The sequence below is a fragment of the Mesoplodon densirostris genome, chromosome 5 (assembly GCF_025265405.1).
Source record: "Mesoplodon densirostris isolate mMesDen1 chromosome 5, mMesDen1 primary haplotype, whole genome shotgun sequence".
NCBI lineage: Eukaryota > Metazoa > Chordata > Mammalia > Artiodactyla > Ziphiidae > Mesoplodon > Mesoplodon densirostris.
The window spans coordinates 13,429,085-13,447,832 of NC_082665.1; the positions used below are offsets into that span (position 1 = coordinate 13,429,085).

The following is an 18,748-nucleotide window of genomic DNA, read 5'->3' on the forward strand; positions in this document are numbered from 1 at the left end:
GGCCAAAAATGACCTCTCCTTTTAGTTTTTGTTTCTCTGGTACTGTACTTAATAGAATTGAAATTGATATGTTGTTAAAATGATCTCCTTGATAATTTTAAAAGGTAAAAATTATTTTTTGAGCAGGATGAATTACAGCAGAGATTTATCCATAATAAGTGGATTTGTATGGAGGTGGCTTAGGGATTGGTAAAGTAATGTTGATTCTGGGAAGTTGTGCGTGGAGAGACAGAGGGATCAGAGAAAAGTAAAATATTGGGGGTCTGAAGTATCAAGAGAATGGCAGTTCTGTACAGACCTGTGGGAAATTTGACAAGCTAGCCAGTGAGAACTAAACATTCAAGTAGTTTCTAAATAGAAGTAATTCTTGGATATATAGTTTCATAAAAATGAGATTAATGGGTGTCAAATTGTGATTTGCTTTTCCTGTATTGAATTTACATCTTTAATCTTTGTAGTGTAAACCAGAATACAAGGTTCCGGGATTATATGTAATCGACTCAATTGTGAGACAGTCTCGTCATCAGTTTGGAACTGATAAAGATGTTTTTGGGCCAAGATTCTCTAAAAACATAACTGCCACATTCCAATATTTGTATCTTTGTCCATCTGAAGATAAGGTATAGTTTATAATTTTTAAATTAAGCTTGTATTCTTGTTTTGTTTTTGTTTTTGTATCTACTTAAATGTATATTAGATATTTAAAGCCTACTGTATTAATAGAAAGATAATCATGAACTTGAAACAAAACCCGGTTTTTTCTATAGTAGTCATATCTGTTTTCTTGGGAAGTCCTTCAGGAATGTTGTACTGTTGAAATATAAAAGGAGCACAATCTTGCTTTAAGAAGACATTGTTGGAAAGATTTCTTGTGGTTGAATGGTAAAGAAATTCTGCAAGTAGAGGAGAGCAATGCTTATCTCAGATTGTTGCTTATTCCAAAAGGAAGGGACCAATAATTGATGGCTCTCCCCAGCATATAGAGCTGCTAGAGCGTAAATGGTATTCATTAGCAATCAGACTACAGTATTTAATTCCTCACATTTATAGCTGGTTTTACTATGTACTGTAAAAAGATAGAAAAACATTATAGACAGAAAACTAGACTCCAATAGGTGGGAGAAATGCACTGGTAGACTCAGAATAATGAAGACTGGAGACTACAATAAACGGGATATAAATTTGAGTGTTATGGATTCTGTATTTATATTCTTGAAGGAATGCTCTTGTGGGGAAAATACACAAGAGAAAAGAAGATCATTCCTTGAGTAGGAAATAAGAGTTACATGGATCTCCTTCATATTTACTAGTCCACAAAACAATTTACCTAACAATTACAGGCCAATAATTGTCTTAAATATTTTAACTGTTATAGTCATCCTGGAAAATTCTTCACTTCTCTGAGATAACTGGTTGTTTCTTTGTAATCATAAGTAAAATATAATGGAAACTTCAGATACATTTTTAAGTATTATAATGCATTTGTTTTGATTCTCTAGGTTAGATTTCTTTTCTCTTTCTTTCCCCCCTTCTGTTTCTTACTCTAGATTGCACTACTGAAGGAAAGGCCAGTTAGTGTAGTTTAACCAGGTTGTAATTCTGATGATAGATTTTTTTTCTGTTTATGAAACAGATACAGCATGGAAATATTAGCCTGGGGTGTTTTTTTTTTTCCTCCTCTTTTTGTAAGAGGTATATTAAATTATTTATGCAGATATTTATTGTATATTCATGTTTCCTCACACATAACAGAGTAAAATAGTTCGTGTGCTGAACCTTTGGCAAAAAAATGGAGTATTCAAAATTGAAATTATTCAACCGCTTTTGGACATGGCAGCAGGAACCAGTAATGCCGCCCCAGTAACAGAAAACGTTACTAATAATGAAGGTATGGCAGATGTATCTGTGAGCTTAGAAGATGGTATAATTTTTTGTGCATGAAGTGTTTAGAGTCTGTTTATAGTGATGGAAGTTTTCCAAAAGAAGGAAACTTGAGCTTACATCTTGGAAGGTATAGTTTTCTTCCCATAATTCTTACTTCTAATAAAAGTATTCAGTGCTTGTTACAGTATAGGCTGTATTACCATAATCTGTATTTTTTTTTACTGTATGTTAAACTGAATGGAGTATTATTTTAGTAAAGAAGCTTAATGGAGATTAAAAGGAATATTTATGAGTTAAAGTTTACTGAGGGCTTAATGATCTTTTTTAGGTTCACCTCCACCTCCAGTTAAAGTTTCTTCTGAACCCTCACAAGCCACTACAAACTCCATACCAACTGTACCACAGTTGCCCAGCTCTGATGCTTTTGCTGCTGTGGCCCAACTGTTTCAGACAACTCAAGGTCAACAGGTAAACTGCCTCTCCAAAGATTAAATTGTTTGCAGTTAGGTACTGTTGTCAGTTCTTATTTTTCATTCCTAGTTAATGAGCACATTGTGGGGAGGAAATATTTCTACTTTTCAACTAGAAAGGCCTTTACTAGGAAGGGAAGGGATACTACATAGGGATAATAGGGGAAATGTGGGAAACAAGGGAACAGCACACTGAGAAATAGCAGTACCCCTTTGCAGAGAACTGCAGAACTGCTGAGTGGTGGTATTGTTGCTCACAATTCTAGCATTTCCAGATGATTTCAAAATTATTTAGATTGGTGGAAATGATTTTTTTTTACACTTTTTTAGAAAACATATTTACCTTGTTCACAATTCAGTGTATTTTCTCTTTTCTCTTTGACCATCATTTTCTACTGTTGGGGTATCAGCATACATTTTTAACCTTAAGTGACACATCTTATATCCCTGATACATTCATTCACAATAAACTTAACCATTATTAAAAGGTTGGTTCCTTTTTCTAGTTTACTCTGTGCCTATGCTATTTTGAGTCACCGTTAAGGGTTTTTTTTAGTAAATTAACTTTTGATACTGTGATTATACTTTATTATGTGGTTTATCAGTCTTCCCATTCTTTAAGCTTCAGCAGATCCTTCAGACTTTTCAACAGCCTCCAAAACCACAGTCTCCCGCCATTGACAATGCTGTGATGGCTCAGGTTCAGGCTATCACAGCTCAGTTAAAGACAGCTCCTACACAACCACCTGAACAAAAAGCTGCTTTCCCCCAACCTGAACAAAAAACTGCATTTGACAAGGTATGCTTCTCTCACATAACCCACCCCATTGTTTACATCACTCAACTTGGAATGTGGAAGTTACCCCTTCTCTAGCTTCTCTGGCTTGTTCATTTTGTTGTTTTGTGATTTGAGGGACTTTTCCCCCTCGACATCAAAACATTGATTATTATTCCTGGTTAAAAATCTGATATATACTCATTGCACAATTTTCAATATAAAGGAAAGGTAAACAGTGTAAAGGAAAGTAAACGGGAACATTCACCATTAACCCCCATATGTGAAGGTAACTACTGTAACATTTTGCTGTGTATCTTTTCAGAATTAATTTCCTGGATATATGCTTTTCCTTTTTGGTCATTATATATGTGTGTGCATATATAAAAATACGTGTGTGTTTTTAATATATATATATACACATATATATACATACACACTGTTTCTAACTTCCTTGTTTTGATATTAATCCTCTTGTCCCTTTGTTGTTGTTAAGGTTAATAGAAGTAAATCTACCATGTACTGAGTGCTTATTAGGAGTATTCCATTACATGGACACATCACAATTTGGCCATTCCCCTAGTGATAGACATTTAAGTTGCTTTCTGTTTTCTGCTGTTAAAAACATTAGTTACCATATCTATAATATGAGCGTTTGGGTTGGTTGAGTGTCTTCCAACTTCTCTGTTGGGCCTTCGTTATGTTTAAGGAGCTGCCACTAAGGATATAGATGTGCTGAATATGCCCAGCTTAGAGCTTCTTGTTGAAATGTTAGCCCAGACAACTCCACTCTTGTCTGTTTATGTCATGTCTGTTTACTGAATTTATGACTATATACAATTTCATCTCATTTTACAAGTTGCAGTGCAAAAACCACAAAAGTTTGAAAATCCTAGAATGAAGTATCTTTTAATCATCTCTAAAATTTTTTATTCTTTCTAACATTCTAAGATACAATAACTTTATTGCTGGTAGTCCAAATTAAGAATCCATATGGTAATTACTGCTTGTTATTCTATCTTAGTGATTTATGAATGACTACTTATTCAAAGAAGGTTGGATAAAATTTTTGAGTACAGAAGAAGTACATGCTTTTAGGGAAAAAAATGCAAATAATACAGAAAATTCTAAAGTAAAAAGGGAAATCAGTTCCACTCTGCTTTGAACAGAGTTGTGTATGTTCCCATCCATATGTGAACATAAATTGTTATGTATTGTGGTTTTGTTTTTTAGTCTTCTGTGTTGTGTTGTGATTAGGAAAACTCTCTGAACTTGCATTAAAAATTCTCTTTCTTCTAGTAGTTTTATATTTTTGCTTTTCATGTTTGTCTCAATCTATCGAGAACCTATTTTAGAATATGGTTCAAGGTAGTTAAATCTTTATGTTTTGGAAATAGCCAATTCTCACAATTTTTGTCATTTAATTCCCATTTGTTTCTGTGTCTGTCTTTGGACACTGTTCTGTCCCACTAATATCTTTGTTTATTTCTGCAACATAACAGTTTAAACACTTGCAACTTGTATTTCATTTCTAGATGTGTTCTCTGCCCTTACTCTTTTTCAGGCATTCTTTGGCTGTTCTTGGGCATATGTGTTAGGGTTCTCCAGAGGAGCAGAACCAGTTATACACACAGACACACAAAGGGGAGAAAGGGAGGGATTTTCTTTAAGGAATTGGCTCACACAGTTGTTGAGGCTAGCAAATTTGAAATTTGTAGGTCAGAGTGGCAGGCTGGAAATTCAGGTAAGAGTTAATGCTGCAATCTTGAGTCTGAATTCTGCAAGGCAAGGTTTTCATGTTGCTGTCTTGAGAATGCCTTCTTTGGGAAACCTAAACCTAAGTCCTTGCTCTTAAAGCCTTTGTTTGGTTGAGGCACACCCACATTATGGAGTGTATTTCTTTATTCATAGTCTACTAATTTAAATGTTAATCACTTTTTTTTCCCTTGCTGCACCATGCAGCTTATGGGACCTTAGTACCCAACCAGGGATTGAACCCAGGCCCTGAGGACAGAGTCCTAACCACTGGACCGCCAGGGAATTCCCAATGTTTTCTTTGTTTTGTTTTGTTTGTTTGTTTTTGGCCATGCACATATCGCTTGCGGGGATCCCCGACCATGGATTGAACCTGGGCCTGTGGCAGTGAAAGTGCAGGGTCCCAACCACTGGACCACCAGGGAATTCCCTGTTAATCACATTTTTAAAATACCTTCACAGCAACATCTGTATTAATCTTTGACCAAACAACTGGGCACCATAACCTGGCCAAGTTGACACATATAATTGATCATCACAGTATACTTTACCAGATGAACTGTAGCATAAATTTTTATGAATTTATAGGTTAATTTAAGAAGTACTGATAATTTCTTATATAGAGTCTCAATTTATTAGATTTTTAATATGTCTCATACATTTCTTGTGTCATTTATTCTTAGATGTTTACTCATTTTTCATGTTTAGTGTTTCATAACACTTTTGTTTAGTTAATGATGCCATACAGGAAAACTATTGATTTTTATTTTATGTTGTAAATTATCATGGTATTAGAAGCTTAGTTTTCTAGTTGTTCTCTTAGATTTTCTAGGCTACTAAATTTGACTTTTCCCATTCAACATCTAGGCCTGTTTCTTTTTCTTTTCTTACTGTTCTGGTGGCTAGGACTTCCAAAAAAGAAATGTTGAGTAATAGCAGTGCTACTGACATGCTTATTTTGTTGTTAATTTGAATTGCAACTAATTCCTCTAGTGTTTTACCTTAAGTGGGTTGTCCAATGTTTGTTAGTTACATTAAGTTTAGAAAAAGGAATTCTGTGCTTTTCCTTTGACTATAAAGGTCTATTTTAAGCTAGTCAAACAGCTGACTGGGAACAGTTTTTCTATTTTGGCTGCTTCATAGATCTTCAGTTTCCTAAAAAGCAACAGAAATGTCTTTTTAGATGTAGAGATCTCAGTTTAATTTTTTAATTGCTTCAAATCTTCTCCCAAAGCAATAGGTATAAATCGTAAAACTTTAAGGAACATGTCTATATGCGATGAACTGCAAAGATCATAGGCTTTGTTTTTTTTTTTTTGTAGACAGTTTAGACCCAAGTTTTAATTTTGGCTCCTGTCATTGACTCTATCTTAATGTTGAGTTACAGGATTCACTGTGTACCCCTGTAAAAGAGCTATGGTAGTACCTATATTTTTTTATTGCCATGAGGGTTAAGTAAGCTAATGTGCGTAAAGCAGCAAGGTGCCTGGGCCATGTTAGATCGCTCGGTTATAATAAGAACTTTTAGTCACGTGGCCTAGAATTATGCAGAAAGAAACAGAAGTGTTGTCCAAGAAGGGGACTTTCTTTCCTAATTAGGAAATCTGTTGTCCAATAAAGTAGAGCCAGAATTTCCAGGCAGAACTATCACAGAACAATACAAATTTAGGAATTTGAGATTGGAAATCCATGAGCAGGAAGGGCACAGCCTGAGAGAAATGACTGCCTTGTTGGATGCCAGAGACTGAGGGCTTTGAGGTAGAAAAGACCATTGTCCACATCCTAATTGTACATGTATTAACTGTACAGTCTTGGTTATGTTTCTTAAATACCCGAGCCTTAGTCTCCTTGTCTGTAAGAAGAAGAAATTATATCTACATTGCATGCTTCTTTTGATGATGAAATGTTGTGTATAATCTACCCAAACACAGTAGTGGTTGTATTACTTTCATTCCTTCTTTTCTGAGTAAATGTAACCATATTTTAAACGGCTCTTCTTGTACACATGTGATCCTGTGAAGTGCACTGATTGGTTTTTTTGATTTTTTTTTTTTTTTTTTTTTTTTAATGAAAGTTTCTGGTAATCTAAGGTGGGTTGTAAAGTTTTAAGAAAGAAGCAAGTGCACAGGTAGACTTTGCAGCCCTGTCTGTGCCATTCTCTTTTTTCTTTTTCATATTCTCGATCAAGCAGCATATGGACATTTTTCTGTAGGCATTTATAATGATTGGATAAGATGGTCTTTCTTTTTGTACATTTTACAAAGCCGACTGAAAATGTGTACCCATTTTCACATGTGCAGAGTTCCAAGTTTTTAGTCTAGGAAAATGAATGTTTGAGTAAAATCTTTCTATCACTAAATTAGTTATAAAATCATATAGAAAATAGTCAAAAAGAAAACACTGTACGTAGAATTGGGGAAGGAAAACAATTTTTTTTAAAGTGTCTTTTCAAAATGGCATTTGTGTAAAAATTGTCTATGAACTAGGGTCCTAAGAGGCATGTGGGAAGGTGAAATTGTACATGACAGCATTGCGGGATTATAGATGGTGGTGAATATCTGTTCTTATAAAGTTTTTTGTTCAGTGAATCACAGTCTGAATTTTTAAATGGAATATTGACATACACACCTATTCCAGAAGCTACTTGATAGATTTGATTATGATGATGAGCCGGAAGCTGTGGAAGAATCAAAGAAAGAAGATGCCGCCGCCGCCGCCGCCGCCACGGCCACCGCCGCCACCACAGCGCCTGCTGCTGCTGTTGCGCCCCCTGCACCTGCTGCTGCTGTACCTTCTGTTGCTGCGACTGCTGCTTCTCCTCCACAGGCACCCTTGTGAGTTGCTTTCTTTTGATTCCTCAGCAGATAGATTTGGTAGTCATTATAAGGCATAATGCAAGTAACACTTAATAACGAAATCATTTTTCATATAGTCTTTTAAAATTCTTTTTTCTAATTGTGGTATTTGGGGTTTTCTTCTGAATGGAGAGGAGATCCTGTCAGATTTACAATAAAAAATGGCTTTTGGGGAAAATGCTGTATTTAAGTTAATATAGACAAATACATGATTCAATAAAGTGTTGATTATTAATAACTCCTGAACAGCATTCTTTAAGTTTCTGTAGTATAAACGTGGCTAAGATTCATGTGTTTTCGAATGGGTAAAAAGAAGACTACTCATCTTTTTTAGTGGATTTCCTGGAGATGGCATGCAGCAACCAGCATATACCCAGCACCAGAACATGGATCAGTTTCAGCCTCGAATGATGGCAATACAGCAGGATCCAGTGCACCATCAGGTAGAGGCATTTTTCTTACAGCTGAGTTTTAATAACTGAAGATCTATTCATTAGAGCATATGGGTTGCACTTCCCAGACCACTGTTACTTAGCTGTGTGCATGGCTAAATAGTACTATAGCTGCAGTTAAAGCTGTTGAGCACATAACTGATTTGAGTTGCTTTTTCCTTTAATTAAAACAAGGATGCTAAACATTACATGCTAATAATTTAATAGGCATTTTTGTTTAAATAGTTTAGAGAGAGATTGTGGTTCTATTTCAGGGAACTGGCCTGTTTAGTTATACAGCTCTTTCCCTTGTGAGAAGCCTTTTTTCTTTCTTTTTTAATGTTGCGTGATTCAGTGCTTTAGAGGGCTTTCAGCTCTTCAGCATTCAGGAATATAGTTTGAAATCTTCAGTAAAAGGAGCACAGTATACTGGAGAATTGAAGGAAATAAAGGTTTGTTCGTTGGGTTTATTTTAGTAAATCCTCTAATTCAGAGTTTTCTAAACTTGACCATGCATCTGAATTATGGGGATAAGGAGGAAAAACAAATCCTGGGCCTCTGGTGCTACAGTCAATCTAGAGAATCTTTATTTATTTTTAGTTGTGTGGCGATTCTGTTGTACAACCAGCCTTTGGGAAATACTACTTTATAGACTTATTTTAGCAAGTGTTCTAAGAAATCTCTTTAGAATATATTCACTTTCTTGTCCGTATCATGTTCAGTCCATTCTATTTACAGGCATACCTTGTTTTATTGTTCACAGATCCTGCATTTTTTACAAATTGAAGGTTTGTGGCAACCATGTGTTGTCAGATGATTGTTAGCATTTTTTAGCAATAAAGTATTTTTCAATTAAAGTATATATGTTGGGTTTTTTTAGACATAATGCTATTGCACACTTAATAAACTACAGTATAGTGTAAACATAACTTCTATATGCTCTGGAAAACCAAAAAATTCATGTGACTTGCTTTATTGCGATATTCACTTTATTGGAGTGGCCTGGAATCGAATCTGAGATGTGCCTATATTTGGTCATATGAAACTGATATTGTGATTTTAATGACTTGCTGATGAATGAAGGTTGAAAAATATTTTATAAGCCTGTTTAAAATACAGAGAAAACCTATGAACTTATTTCCAAATGTTTAACAATTACTGAAAGTTTATTAATAATTTAGAAAGAATATTTTGTGGTACTATAATGACATTACAATTATACTTTTAATTCTATTAGCATTGGAATGTCACATGTAGAAAATTGTTACACTGTGGCATAATTACTCTCATTATTATGATATTTGAAACCCTAAATATCAAACCTTAAGTATTATGTATTCAACCCTAGGCATGTTGGTTGAAACTCCCCTTGGAGTAAAATGTTTAAAATAAACCTGGAAGTCAATGCTTCTAGCCACTTTTCCTCCCCCCAAAGCTTAATTGCCTTTAAAGTTGAAGGGAGACAATTTGCGATAGAGAGTACCTCTGAGTTTAAGTTCAGTCTGTCACATTGCTTCCTCATATAAATGAAGTTATGTTTTTAAATTATAAAACCAGGTCATGTATTCATAATTTTAAAATGAGTTGTAGGATTTTTAACCTGTATTCTTGGATATATAACAATTCTTTGGATAAAGACTGTACCAGTAGGAATTGTCGGTCATGGTTGCATGTCAGTTTTTCCTTGATCAAAATTTATTGAAGGTATTTTAGTTTTATATAAAGTAAGGTTTTTTTTTCATTACTTAAAGTCTGCTCATACAATTTTTTTAAAAAACAAAAGGTTCCACTTCCTCCTAATGGACAGATGCCAGGATTTGGCCTTCTTCCTACACCTCCATTTCCTCCCATGGCTCAGTCCGTGATTCCTCCAACTCCACCCGTGCAGCAGCCTTTCCAAACTTCCTTTCAGGCACAAAGTGAACCACTTACACAAAAGGCACATCAGGTAAAACTTCATTCTCAGATTGTTGATTATCTTTATGGTTCCCTTGATTTATAAATAGATTGCTACCTGTTGGCTTGTCATCTTCCATTTTGAATATGAAGAAAGACTATTACTTTGGGCACAAATTTGCCCTCTCTGTGACCTAAGTTTTTCATTTGGAAAGTGGACATAATAATACTACAAATTTCCATACGGTTTGTGAGGATTGAGATAGAGTATAGAATGTTTAAACAGTGCCTAATTCACTGCTTTAGGTGATGGTTGGTAAACACGGTATGTAACTTTTACGAAAATACTTTACAGAAGTAGATCAGTATTTCTTCTAATCTTGTAAACCATATAAAAAAAACTTTTCCCACTCGTGGCCAGTCATTATTAAACTAGTAATTTGGTCTCAAGTAACCAAAAGAGAACTTTCAGGGCAAGAGATTTGTAATTTAGCATTTTTTTAGATTTTTGTCCTGTTTTTTTCTATTTATAGTTTCCACTTTCTCTTTTAATGATGGGTTTTGTGTTTTGTTTTTCTTTTTAAAGGAAATGGAAGTAGAACAACCTTGTATTCAAGAGGTTAAGCGGCACATGTCCGATAACAGAAAGTCAAGATCTAGATCAGCATCCAGGTAGTTTATAGAAAATGTTAATCCAAATCTGTATGTCTTAGGAGCCATAGAATTTAAAATCAAGTTGGATTGTTTTCAGATGCCCAGGACTAATAAAATAACACTTGGTATGTTTGTATGCATTTGTGGATTGGGGGTAGGAGAAGTATTAATTTAAAAAAAACTAAGTCATCTTAACCCACATATTTTCCCTTTGAGTTGCTTTAATGCCTATTTACAGGTATACATGGAATCATAAGATTTATGTATTCAGAGTTCCTTTACCAATTTATCAACCCAAAAAAGTGGGAAGAGAATAAGTAATACTGTAATCAGATTACATGTTTTAATTCCCACAGAAAAGACTTTACTGAGAAGATAGGGAATAGTAGTCAGTATATCTCGGTGATGACATTAGCTTCTTCACTATAAAGATGTCATTTAGTGTAGTACCAGAGATATCAAAGATGAGAGGTACTTTTATAAGTTAGCATCCTTATTTATCTCATTTATAATATATTTGTGCTTTCTAACTTTGAGCATACTAAAAATCTTTAAAATGAATTCCCTGCTGTCAAATTCTTACATACCCAAACATTAAATTACCTAGTTGTGTTTTTTCTTTTTCAGATTAACACATGCTCACATTTTCTTTTTTATCTCCATGTGTTAATCCATTCTCCCTCGTTCTGAAAATATTAGGTCACCAAAAAGGAGACGATCTCGATCTGGTTCTAGATCTCGAAGGTCTCGTCATCGACGTTCTCGATCTCGGTCCAGAGATAGACGCCGACATTCTCCTAGATCTCGATCCCAAGAAAGAAGGGATCGGGAAAAAGAAAGAGAGCGCCGACAAAAAGGCCTTCCTCAAATCAAACCGGAAACTGCTAGTGGTACATGAACATTTATATTCATATTTCCTGCATTTTTTTTCATGTCATGAGTTTAAAATGTTTTATAACCGTTAGCAAAATACCACTTTATCAGGTCTTACTCGTTTGTGCTTTGGCATATACCCTTGGATTTGCTTTTGTACATTAAGCCAGCTGTAAAGCAGCAATGAGGAGTGAACCAAACTAACAATGAGGAAGTGTGTCTTGAATCGAATGTACAAAATAGAGTCATTAACTAGTTCTCCTACACATGGTGGAAAGGTGGGGTTTTTTTCCCCCTAGAATAACCAGTGCCCTCTTTTATAAAGATTTATGATTTACAGAATGTATTAGCTTACATTATCTCCTGAATTTCATGATGTGTTTAGAATATGTTTAATAAGGTGTGCTAGACATATTCTTGATATAACTCTGTAGCTATTAATGAAATCTTAATTTATAGTATAAGTAGGGCATGTATAAAACTTCTGACTCCACAAGGCCTATTACCAAGGACACAACATGAAACAAAAATCATATACACTCGACAGCTGGAAAGGAACAGCTACATGCAGTGAATAAAAGCACTGAATTGGTTGGTGATCAGGCCAGTTGGGATCAAGTCTTAGCACTTGTGTTCACTTGCCAAGGGCGATCTTGGGCAAAAATACTGCTGCTCTGGCCCTAGTTTACATAGATGAAATCTTCAGATGTGTCTTCAAAAAGACCAGTTTTTTTTACCAACTCATAGGTGTACCTTTCACTATCCTGGTTCCATTTCTGGAAGTACTACCACAATTTTCTAGAATTTTTTAAATGTATATGGGGTTTTCTACTTAAACTTGTGGTATCATAATGTAACTCATGCATATCTTCTTTAATGATTTTTTTCATGTAAAGTACAGTGCTGTTCATTATCGAATGTGTATATTTTTATGATTATAATTTTATTTTAAGTTTGTAGTACTACACTCTGGGTGGGACAGCTGGACAAAAGGACTACTCAGCAGGATGTTGCCAGTCTCTTAGAAGAGTTTGGTCCAATTGAATCAATTAATGTGAGTATTAAATCAGTTAATGACAGTAGATAGATGATGTGATTAATGTTATTCTATGAAATTAAGGACTTGAAACCTAAGTTAAAATTTTCCCAGGTTTGTAGAAGATGTGGCTAGCGTTCAGGTGTTCTGAGTCCATGTTTAGCATTTAACTACATTTCTTAGATCACCAAGTTTAATCTAAAACCTTTTTCTAAAAAGGTTTTCTAAAGAAGTCTTTATATAACAAAGCTTGGGGAACTGTAGAGTTGTCGATAATTGCAAGTTGAGACCAAACTGGAACCACCAACTTAACAAATTCATTTAATCTCCTGTTATAGAACTCTGGCTCTGGAGGGTGCAGGGGGTTTGAGTTGGGCTTGTTGGAACTGATTACTTAGTATTATATCTTGTTGCTTTTTTATTTTGTTGTTGCTGTATTTTATAATATTGAAATCTTCTGGAGCAGATGATTCCTCCCAGAGGTTGTGCCTATATTGTTATGGTTCATAGGCAAGATGCTTACCGCGCCCTGCAGAAACTGAGCCGAGGAAACTATAAAGTGAACCAGAAATCCATAAAGGTACTGTTTTATAGTTTATAATTTATTTCTTTTCAAACTTAATATATAATATTATGTGACTTTTTTAAAAAAACTAATTTTGGACACTGGGGCATTCATTACATGTGCATCTTTTTTTAAAGAGGTTATCTCCTAAGAGTTAAAATAAAATTTTAAATGTTAGGTGCATGGTAGAATTTTTTTTTTTTTAAGGTAGGTAAGTTCATCAAGGTATTTACTTGGCGCTTTAAATATAATGTCATTTTGTAAAATATTTTGTCATTCAGAAAATTTTGTATTTTTCACATTTTAATTTTAAAGTTTGCCCTCTCATCTTAGAACTATGAAAAATACTCACTGAAGATAGAGGAAAAGATATAGGTACATGGGTATTCTCACTCTGAGGGGCCAGAGTCAGTGTTTCCTTAATGTTATAATACCACGTTCTACCCTTGGATTGCACCGCAAAAGGATTTTGTCTGATGTTGAGTAATTCCGAGGTACCCAAGACTTTTAAAAATGCTCCCCACTTTTTTATGCTGAGTTGTACAGGGAACTTCAGCCTGTCCCTGATAAACTTTTTCCTCTTCTCTTAAGTTTTACGCTGCCTGGATTTGGAGGGTGGAGGGTGGTTGGAAGAGTGAGTAAGGAAGTGATTGCCAGTCAGAGTTCCATCCTAGGAGGAACAAGGTGAGATGGGAGGGTAACCAGTTTCCTAGCGCCGAATAAAGTTGTGAGTGAGATCCAGGGAAAGCCAGGCCTTTGCTGACCAAGTCTGAGGGATTAGAATTGTGGGGAACAGTTAACTCTCAATTTATGACATTCTTCTCCTTTCCTTTCTTTTTATATTTTAACAAATGGTGAAATAGATTGCCTGGGCCTTAAACAAAGGAATAAAGGCAGATTTTAAGCAGTATTGGGATGTAGAACTTGGTGTTACTTATATTCCGTGGGACAAAGTCAAGCCTGAAGAACTGGAGAGTTTTTGTGAAGGAGGAATGTTGGACAGTGATACACTTAATCCAGGTAAAGCAATATTTAATTTTTTTAAAAAAAATCAACTGTTTCCTTGGTAGTGCTGTGACAAATGTTTATTCTTTGCCTTAGGATCTGATTTTTGAGATTTTTCAAATATCCACTATGTGGGTGCCAGTCTCTCCATTATAATAAACGGAGGAAACAACGGTGAATAAGACAAATGTGGTCCTTGCCCTTATGCAACTTACATTTAGTGGGAGAGATGCAGACAGAAATAATTACTGATTGTGGGCTTAATTATTAATTATAGTATTAAGTGGATCTTAGGTAGAATTTTTCACTGTAAAAACCTAACAGATCAAATGAGTCTCAAACTGAACATTGTTAGTAAAATCCACTGCTTCATAGTAATTTCTTTGAAAATGTTTAAATGTCCAGAGAAGCCATCAAAAGTAAACGTGTAAGACAAGGAGGTGCAGTTATTTGTAGGCTGAATATTAAAAATGCCGGGTTGATAGTGGAATTGCATTGGGAAAAATGGCAGCTTGTGGGGGCATGACCTGAAGATTGATAGATAGCAGGACGAAAGGAGCACAGGGTGGCCTGGCAAAGTACAGTAAATACTTAAAGCATTAAAGAACTTCAATCAGGAGTGATGATTTGAGAAGCCAAAAGGCAGTGAAACAATGCTGGACTTCCCCCATACACCACCTCCTCCCTCCTTGGTGCGTAATGCCTCCGCTTAAGGATCGGGCTAGGTTTCTGTTCAGGCAGACAGGTATTGAGGGTCTACTATGTGCCAGGCATTCTGGGAGACTCTGGTCCAGGGTAAAAAGAATCCTGCTCCTCCCTCCCAGGGTCTTTAATCCAAACAATACACTGTTGTGGTTAAGAACAGAGACTTTAGAGCCAAATATGCCTGGGCTGAATCCCATCTCTGCCACTACTAGGTATGTGACTTTGGGCAAATTGTCTTTTGTTTTCACCTCTTGAGAAATGGGAATAATAATAGTAGGACCTACTTATAGATGGTACTTATAGATGGTTATGAGAATTAAATAAATATATATATAGCTTAGAACTGTGCCTGGCACGTAAGTAAGCATTCTTTTTGCATGTTTGCTATTGTTAATTTAAATAATTAATGTTTATGAGATTATAGCCTAGGCATTTCTTTAATAATCAGAATGCTCTGTTTTTTGGGGTTTTTTTGTTTTTTTAATTTAATTTTGGCTGTGTTGGGTCTTCGTTGCTGAGCGCGGGCTTTTCTCTAGTTGTGGCAAGTGGGGGCTACTCTTCGTTGTGGTACACGGGCTTCTCATTGCAGTGGCTTCTCTTGTTGCAGAGCCACGGGCTCTAGGCACTCGGGCTTCAGTAGTTGTGGCTCACGGGCTCTAGAGCGCAGGCTCAGTAGTTGTGGCGCACGGGCTTAGTTGCTCCGTGGCACGTGGGATCTTCCCGGACCAGGGCTCGAACCCACGTCCCCTGCATTGGCAGGTGGATTCCTAACCACTGCGCCACCAGGGAAGTTCCTGCTTTCTGATTTTAATATCAACATTTTAAAAATCATTTCTGGGTTTAAAGTTATAAGCTGAAATGTAAGCTTTTGTTAAATTTCTTTAACTCTCATAGATTGGAAGGGAATTCCCAAAAAGCATGAAAATGAAGTTGCTCAAAATGGAGGGGCAGAAACCTCACACACAGAACCAGTATCACCCATACCTAAGCCTTTACCTGTGCCTGTCCCTCCTATTCCTGTTCCTGCACCTATAACAGTACCACCTCCACAGGTAAGACTATTTGGGGCATTGTTTAAACTTTTAAGTGTCTGTAAGATACCTTTCTAAATCTTACTATAGATGTATGTCTAGATTCATAGTCAAAGACATGAGTGCATATTAATTTTTTGTGTGTTGGTATGTCAGACCTATTATTTATAAATGCTTTTAAAAACCAGAATAAATTTCATATTGCCTTACATCTGTCGAGATTACTCAGTGTCTTACCTCATACCCTTTTTAACTTGAGATGTGATTTTCCTGTTACATGTTAAGAGCTAAGTAAGTAATGTTTTGGTAAAAATTATAAATACTTGACCCATACTTTTATGTATGATCCACTAGATTTTTCTTTTCTTTCAATAGTTTGTTTCCTCAATTTCTCACATTAAAACTGAATCAAATAAATCTGAGCTATCACAAAACTGGGTTGCCTAGCATCTTCATTTTTCTTGGTGTTAGGAGAAAATTACATGCTTTGATACATACTTGGCTGTGATATTTTATAAATGGAGTCCCCAAATTGGCACTCTTTAGCTGACCTTTTGGATATGCCCTTCCAGTGCAGGTTCTAAATAAGATTCAATGAATGTCAGCACTCATTTAAAGAAACTTGACTAATCTCTTAAGATTGATTGTACTTTTTTTTTTTTTTTAACAATAGCTAACATATGTTGGGTATTTAAGTGCCAGGCACTAGCACTTAATATTTATTCACTCTTTAATCCCCATAATTATGTGAGGTTGGGACTTTTCCATTTTACAGATGAGTAAACTGAGGTCTAGGGAGTGTAATGTAAGTAGCTTGCTCAGGGTCACAAAACGACTTGAAAGGGGGGGCCAGGCACTTTGACCCTAAGGACCTGTGATCTTAATCACTGTGCAGATTACCAGGTAGCCTTTTAAAAAGTATTTCTCAAACTTATTGACCTAACCGTGAGACATTTTTAAACATATTAATGTTCTAGCAGAACACCAATATAGGTGCTGGTGAATTACAGTGTGAATTTGCTGTCATAAAGTAGAGAGTAAATATGTGATTTCTGGGAATTCCTTGGTGGTCCAGTGGTTAAGACTCCGTGCTTCCACTGCAGGGGCCACAGGTTTGATCCCTGGTCGGGGAACTAAGATCCCGGATGCCGCGTGGTGCGGCCAAATAGAAAAAGGGAAAAATATGTGGTTTCTATTGTTTAGGGGTAGGTGCAGATTACCACCTGTTATCTAATAAATGTATTCACATAATAAGCACAATTTAGAGATTCCTTTTTTCTTTGTCTCTGCACACTGTGTGGGTGGGAGGGTGGCTAGATATGTGGCTTCATTTTCCCTTTTCTTTCTAGGTCCCACCACATCAGCCAGGACCTCCTGTAGTTGGTGCTCTCCAGCCACCCACTTTCACGCCTCCTTTGGGAATTCCCCCTCCAGGCTTTGGTCCTGGTGTTCCTCCTCCTCCACCTCCTCCACCATTTCTGCGCCCAGGATTCAACCCAATGCATTTACCACCAGGTACACTAAATTATTTGAGAAGACATTCTTTTTTTAGAGCCTGAAATAAAGTGACACAACTTCAATTGACATTATCTTTCTTATTCTAGGTTTTCTTCCTCCTGGACCCCCACCTCCTATAACTCCACCAGTATCCATTCCTCCTCCTCACACTCCACCAATAAACATCCCAAACTGTAAGCATGTTTTTCCTTTGTGTTCACTTGTCCTCTTGAAATTGAGAGTAGGAGGGAGAATGGACCAGTAATAGGACCTATAGTATGGCAAAAGAATGTTGACCGGGAGATAATTATTTATTCAGCTTCACATGTTGATGTAATTATATTCCTTAGCTACTATCGCTGGTATAAATGAAGACACTACAAAAGACTTATCTATTGGAAATCCCATTCCAACAGTGGTGTCTGGGGCTAGAGGAAACGCCGAGTCTGGTGACAGTGTGAAAATGTATGGTTCTGCTGTGCCACCTGCTGCACCCACGAATCTGCCCACCCCTCCTGTAACCCAGCCTGTTTCACTTCTTGGTAAGTTAAGTTTTTTATCATTAGTTTTCTTTCCCCTGCCCAAGTTAGGCTTTTTATATAAAAATGCTAATTTTGGTAAAATGTTCTCCGAGGCTATTTTTCTTTGAGGAAGATCTTTCTCTTAAATATGTGTACTTTAGTCTTTACCAAGAATATGCTCAAGAGAGAGCCTCAAAAATGAAATCATGTTTGTTTGTCTGTCTTGAATAAAAGTTTGGATTTGCACATCTTAATTTGGTATAGCAAAGTGATTAAACTAATCTCTGTAAAAAGGAGTTGGTACATAGTCCATGATTAACAAACCCCCAGACATCGCAGCTTTATAAGAGAGAGCATTTCTTTAACAATGTGGGTTTTTTCCCTGTCTGGACTAATTTTTATACATTTAAAAGCCCTGGACTTTGGTAGCATTCTCCGTGGGCTAGCAAAGGAATTATCTTTGATACATTACAATAAAATGGCTTTGTTACCTGAATGACAGTCGCACAGCCTGAGGCGATGCTTTTTCCACTGATCCCTCACTGACCCCTCATTGTTCTCCTGCAAGAGTTCATCTGTTGTATGCTTTACCCACACCTCTACTTCTGCGATCCATGGAAGTGGGGTTTAGATTGTTTACATCTTTAGGAGGCCTTACCCTTGCTTGCTTGAATTATAAGTGAATATGTCATATACTTGTTAACAGTGACCATCCTATAACAATTAAAAAATTGTTGTATTTGAAGTGGTATTGCCAAATACAATTAACACTTGATTCTCCTAATGGGTGGTTAA

At 36.1% G+C, this 18,748-nt stretch overlaps 1 protein-coding gene across 5 annotated transcripts in view; it reads left to right on the plus strand.

Annotated features, from left to right (window-relative positions):
• SCAF4 (SR-related CTD associated factor 4) overlaps positions 1 to 18,748 on the plus strand; it is a 60,498-nt gene that overhangs the window by 22,917 nt on the left and 18,833 nt on the right. For 2 of the 5 annotated variants that reach the window (XM_060098563.1, XM_060098559.1), the window contains exons 4-19: positions 459 to 620; positions 1,753 to 1,888; positions 2,213 to 2,352; positions 2,977 to 3,153; positions 7,522 to 7,718; positions 8,074 to 8,182; positions 9,954 to 10,118; positions 10,653 to 10,738; positions 11,420 to 11,610; positions 12,547 to 12,647; positions 13,096 to 13,209; positions 14,058 to 14,214; positions 15,799 to 15,956; positions 17,285 to 17,450; positions 17,540 to 17,626; positions 17,783 to 17,974. In XM_060098563.1, the coding sequence (XP_059954546.1) occupies positions 459 to 620; positions 1,753 to 1,888; positions 2,213 to 2,352; positions 2,977 to 3,153; positions 7,522 to 7,718; positions 8,074 to 8,182; positions 9,954 to 10,118; positions 10,653 to 10,738; positions 11,420 to 11,610; positions 12,547 to 12,647; positions 13,096 to 13,209; positions 14,058 to 14,214; positions 15,799 to 15,956; positions 17,285 to 17,450; positions 17,540 to 17,626; positions 17,783 to 17,974 (2,338 nt within the window). The remainder of the gene's footprint in view (positions 1 to 458; positions 621 to 1,752; positions 1,889 to 2,212; positions 2,353 to 2,976; positions 3,154 to 7,521; positions 7,719 to 8,073; positions 8,183 to 9,953; positions 10,119 to 10,652; positions 10,739 to 11,419; positions 11,611 to 12,546; positions 12,648 to 13,095; positions 13,210 to 14,057; positions 14,215 to 15,798; positions 15,957 to 17,284; positions 17,451 to 17,539; positions 17,627 to 17,782; positions 17,975 to 18,748) is intronic. The other 3 variants (XM_060098562.1, XM_060098560.1, XM_060098561.1) reach the window with 3 other exon arrangements.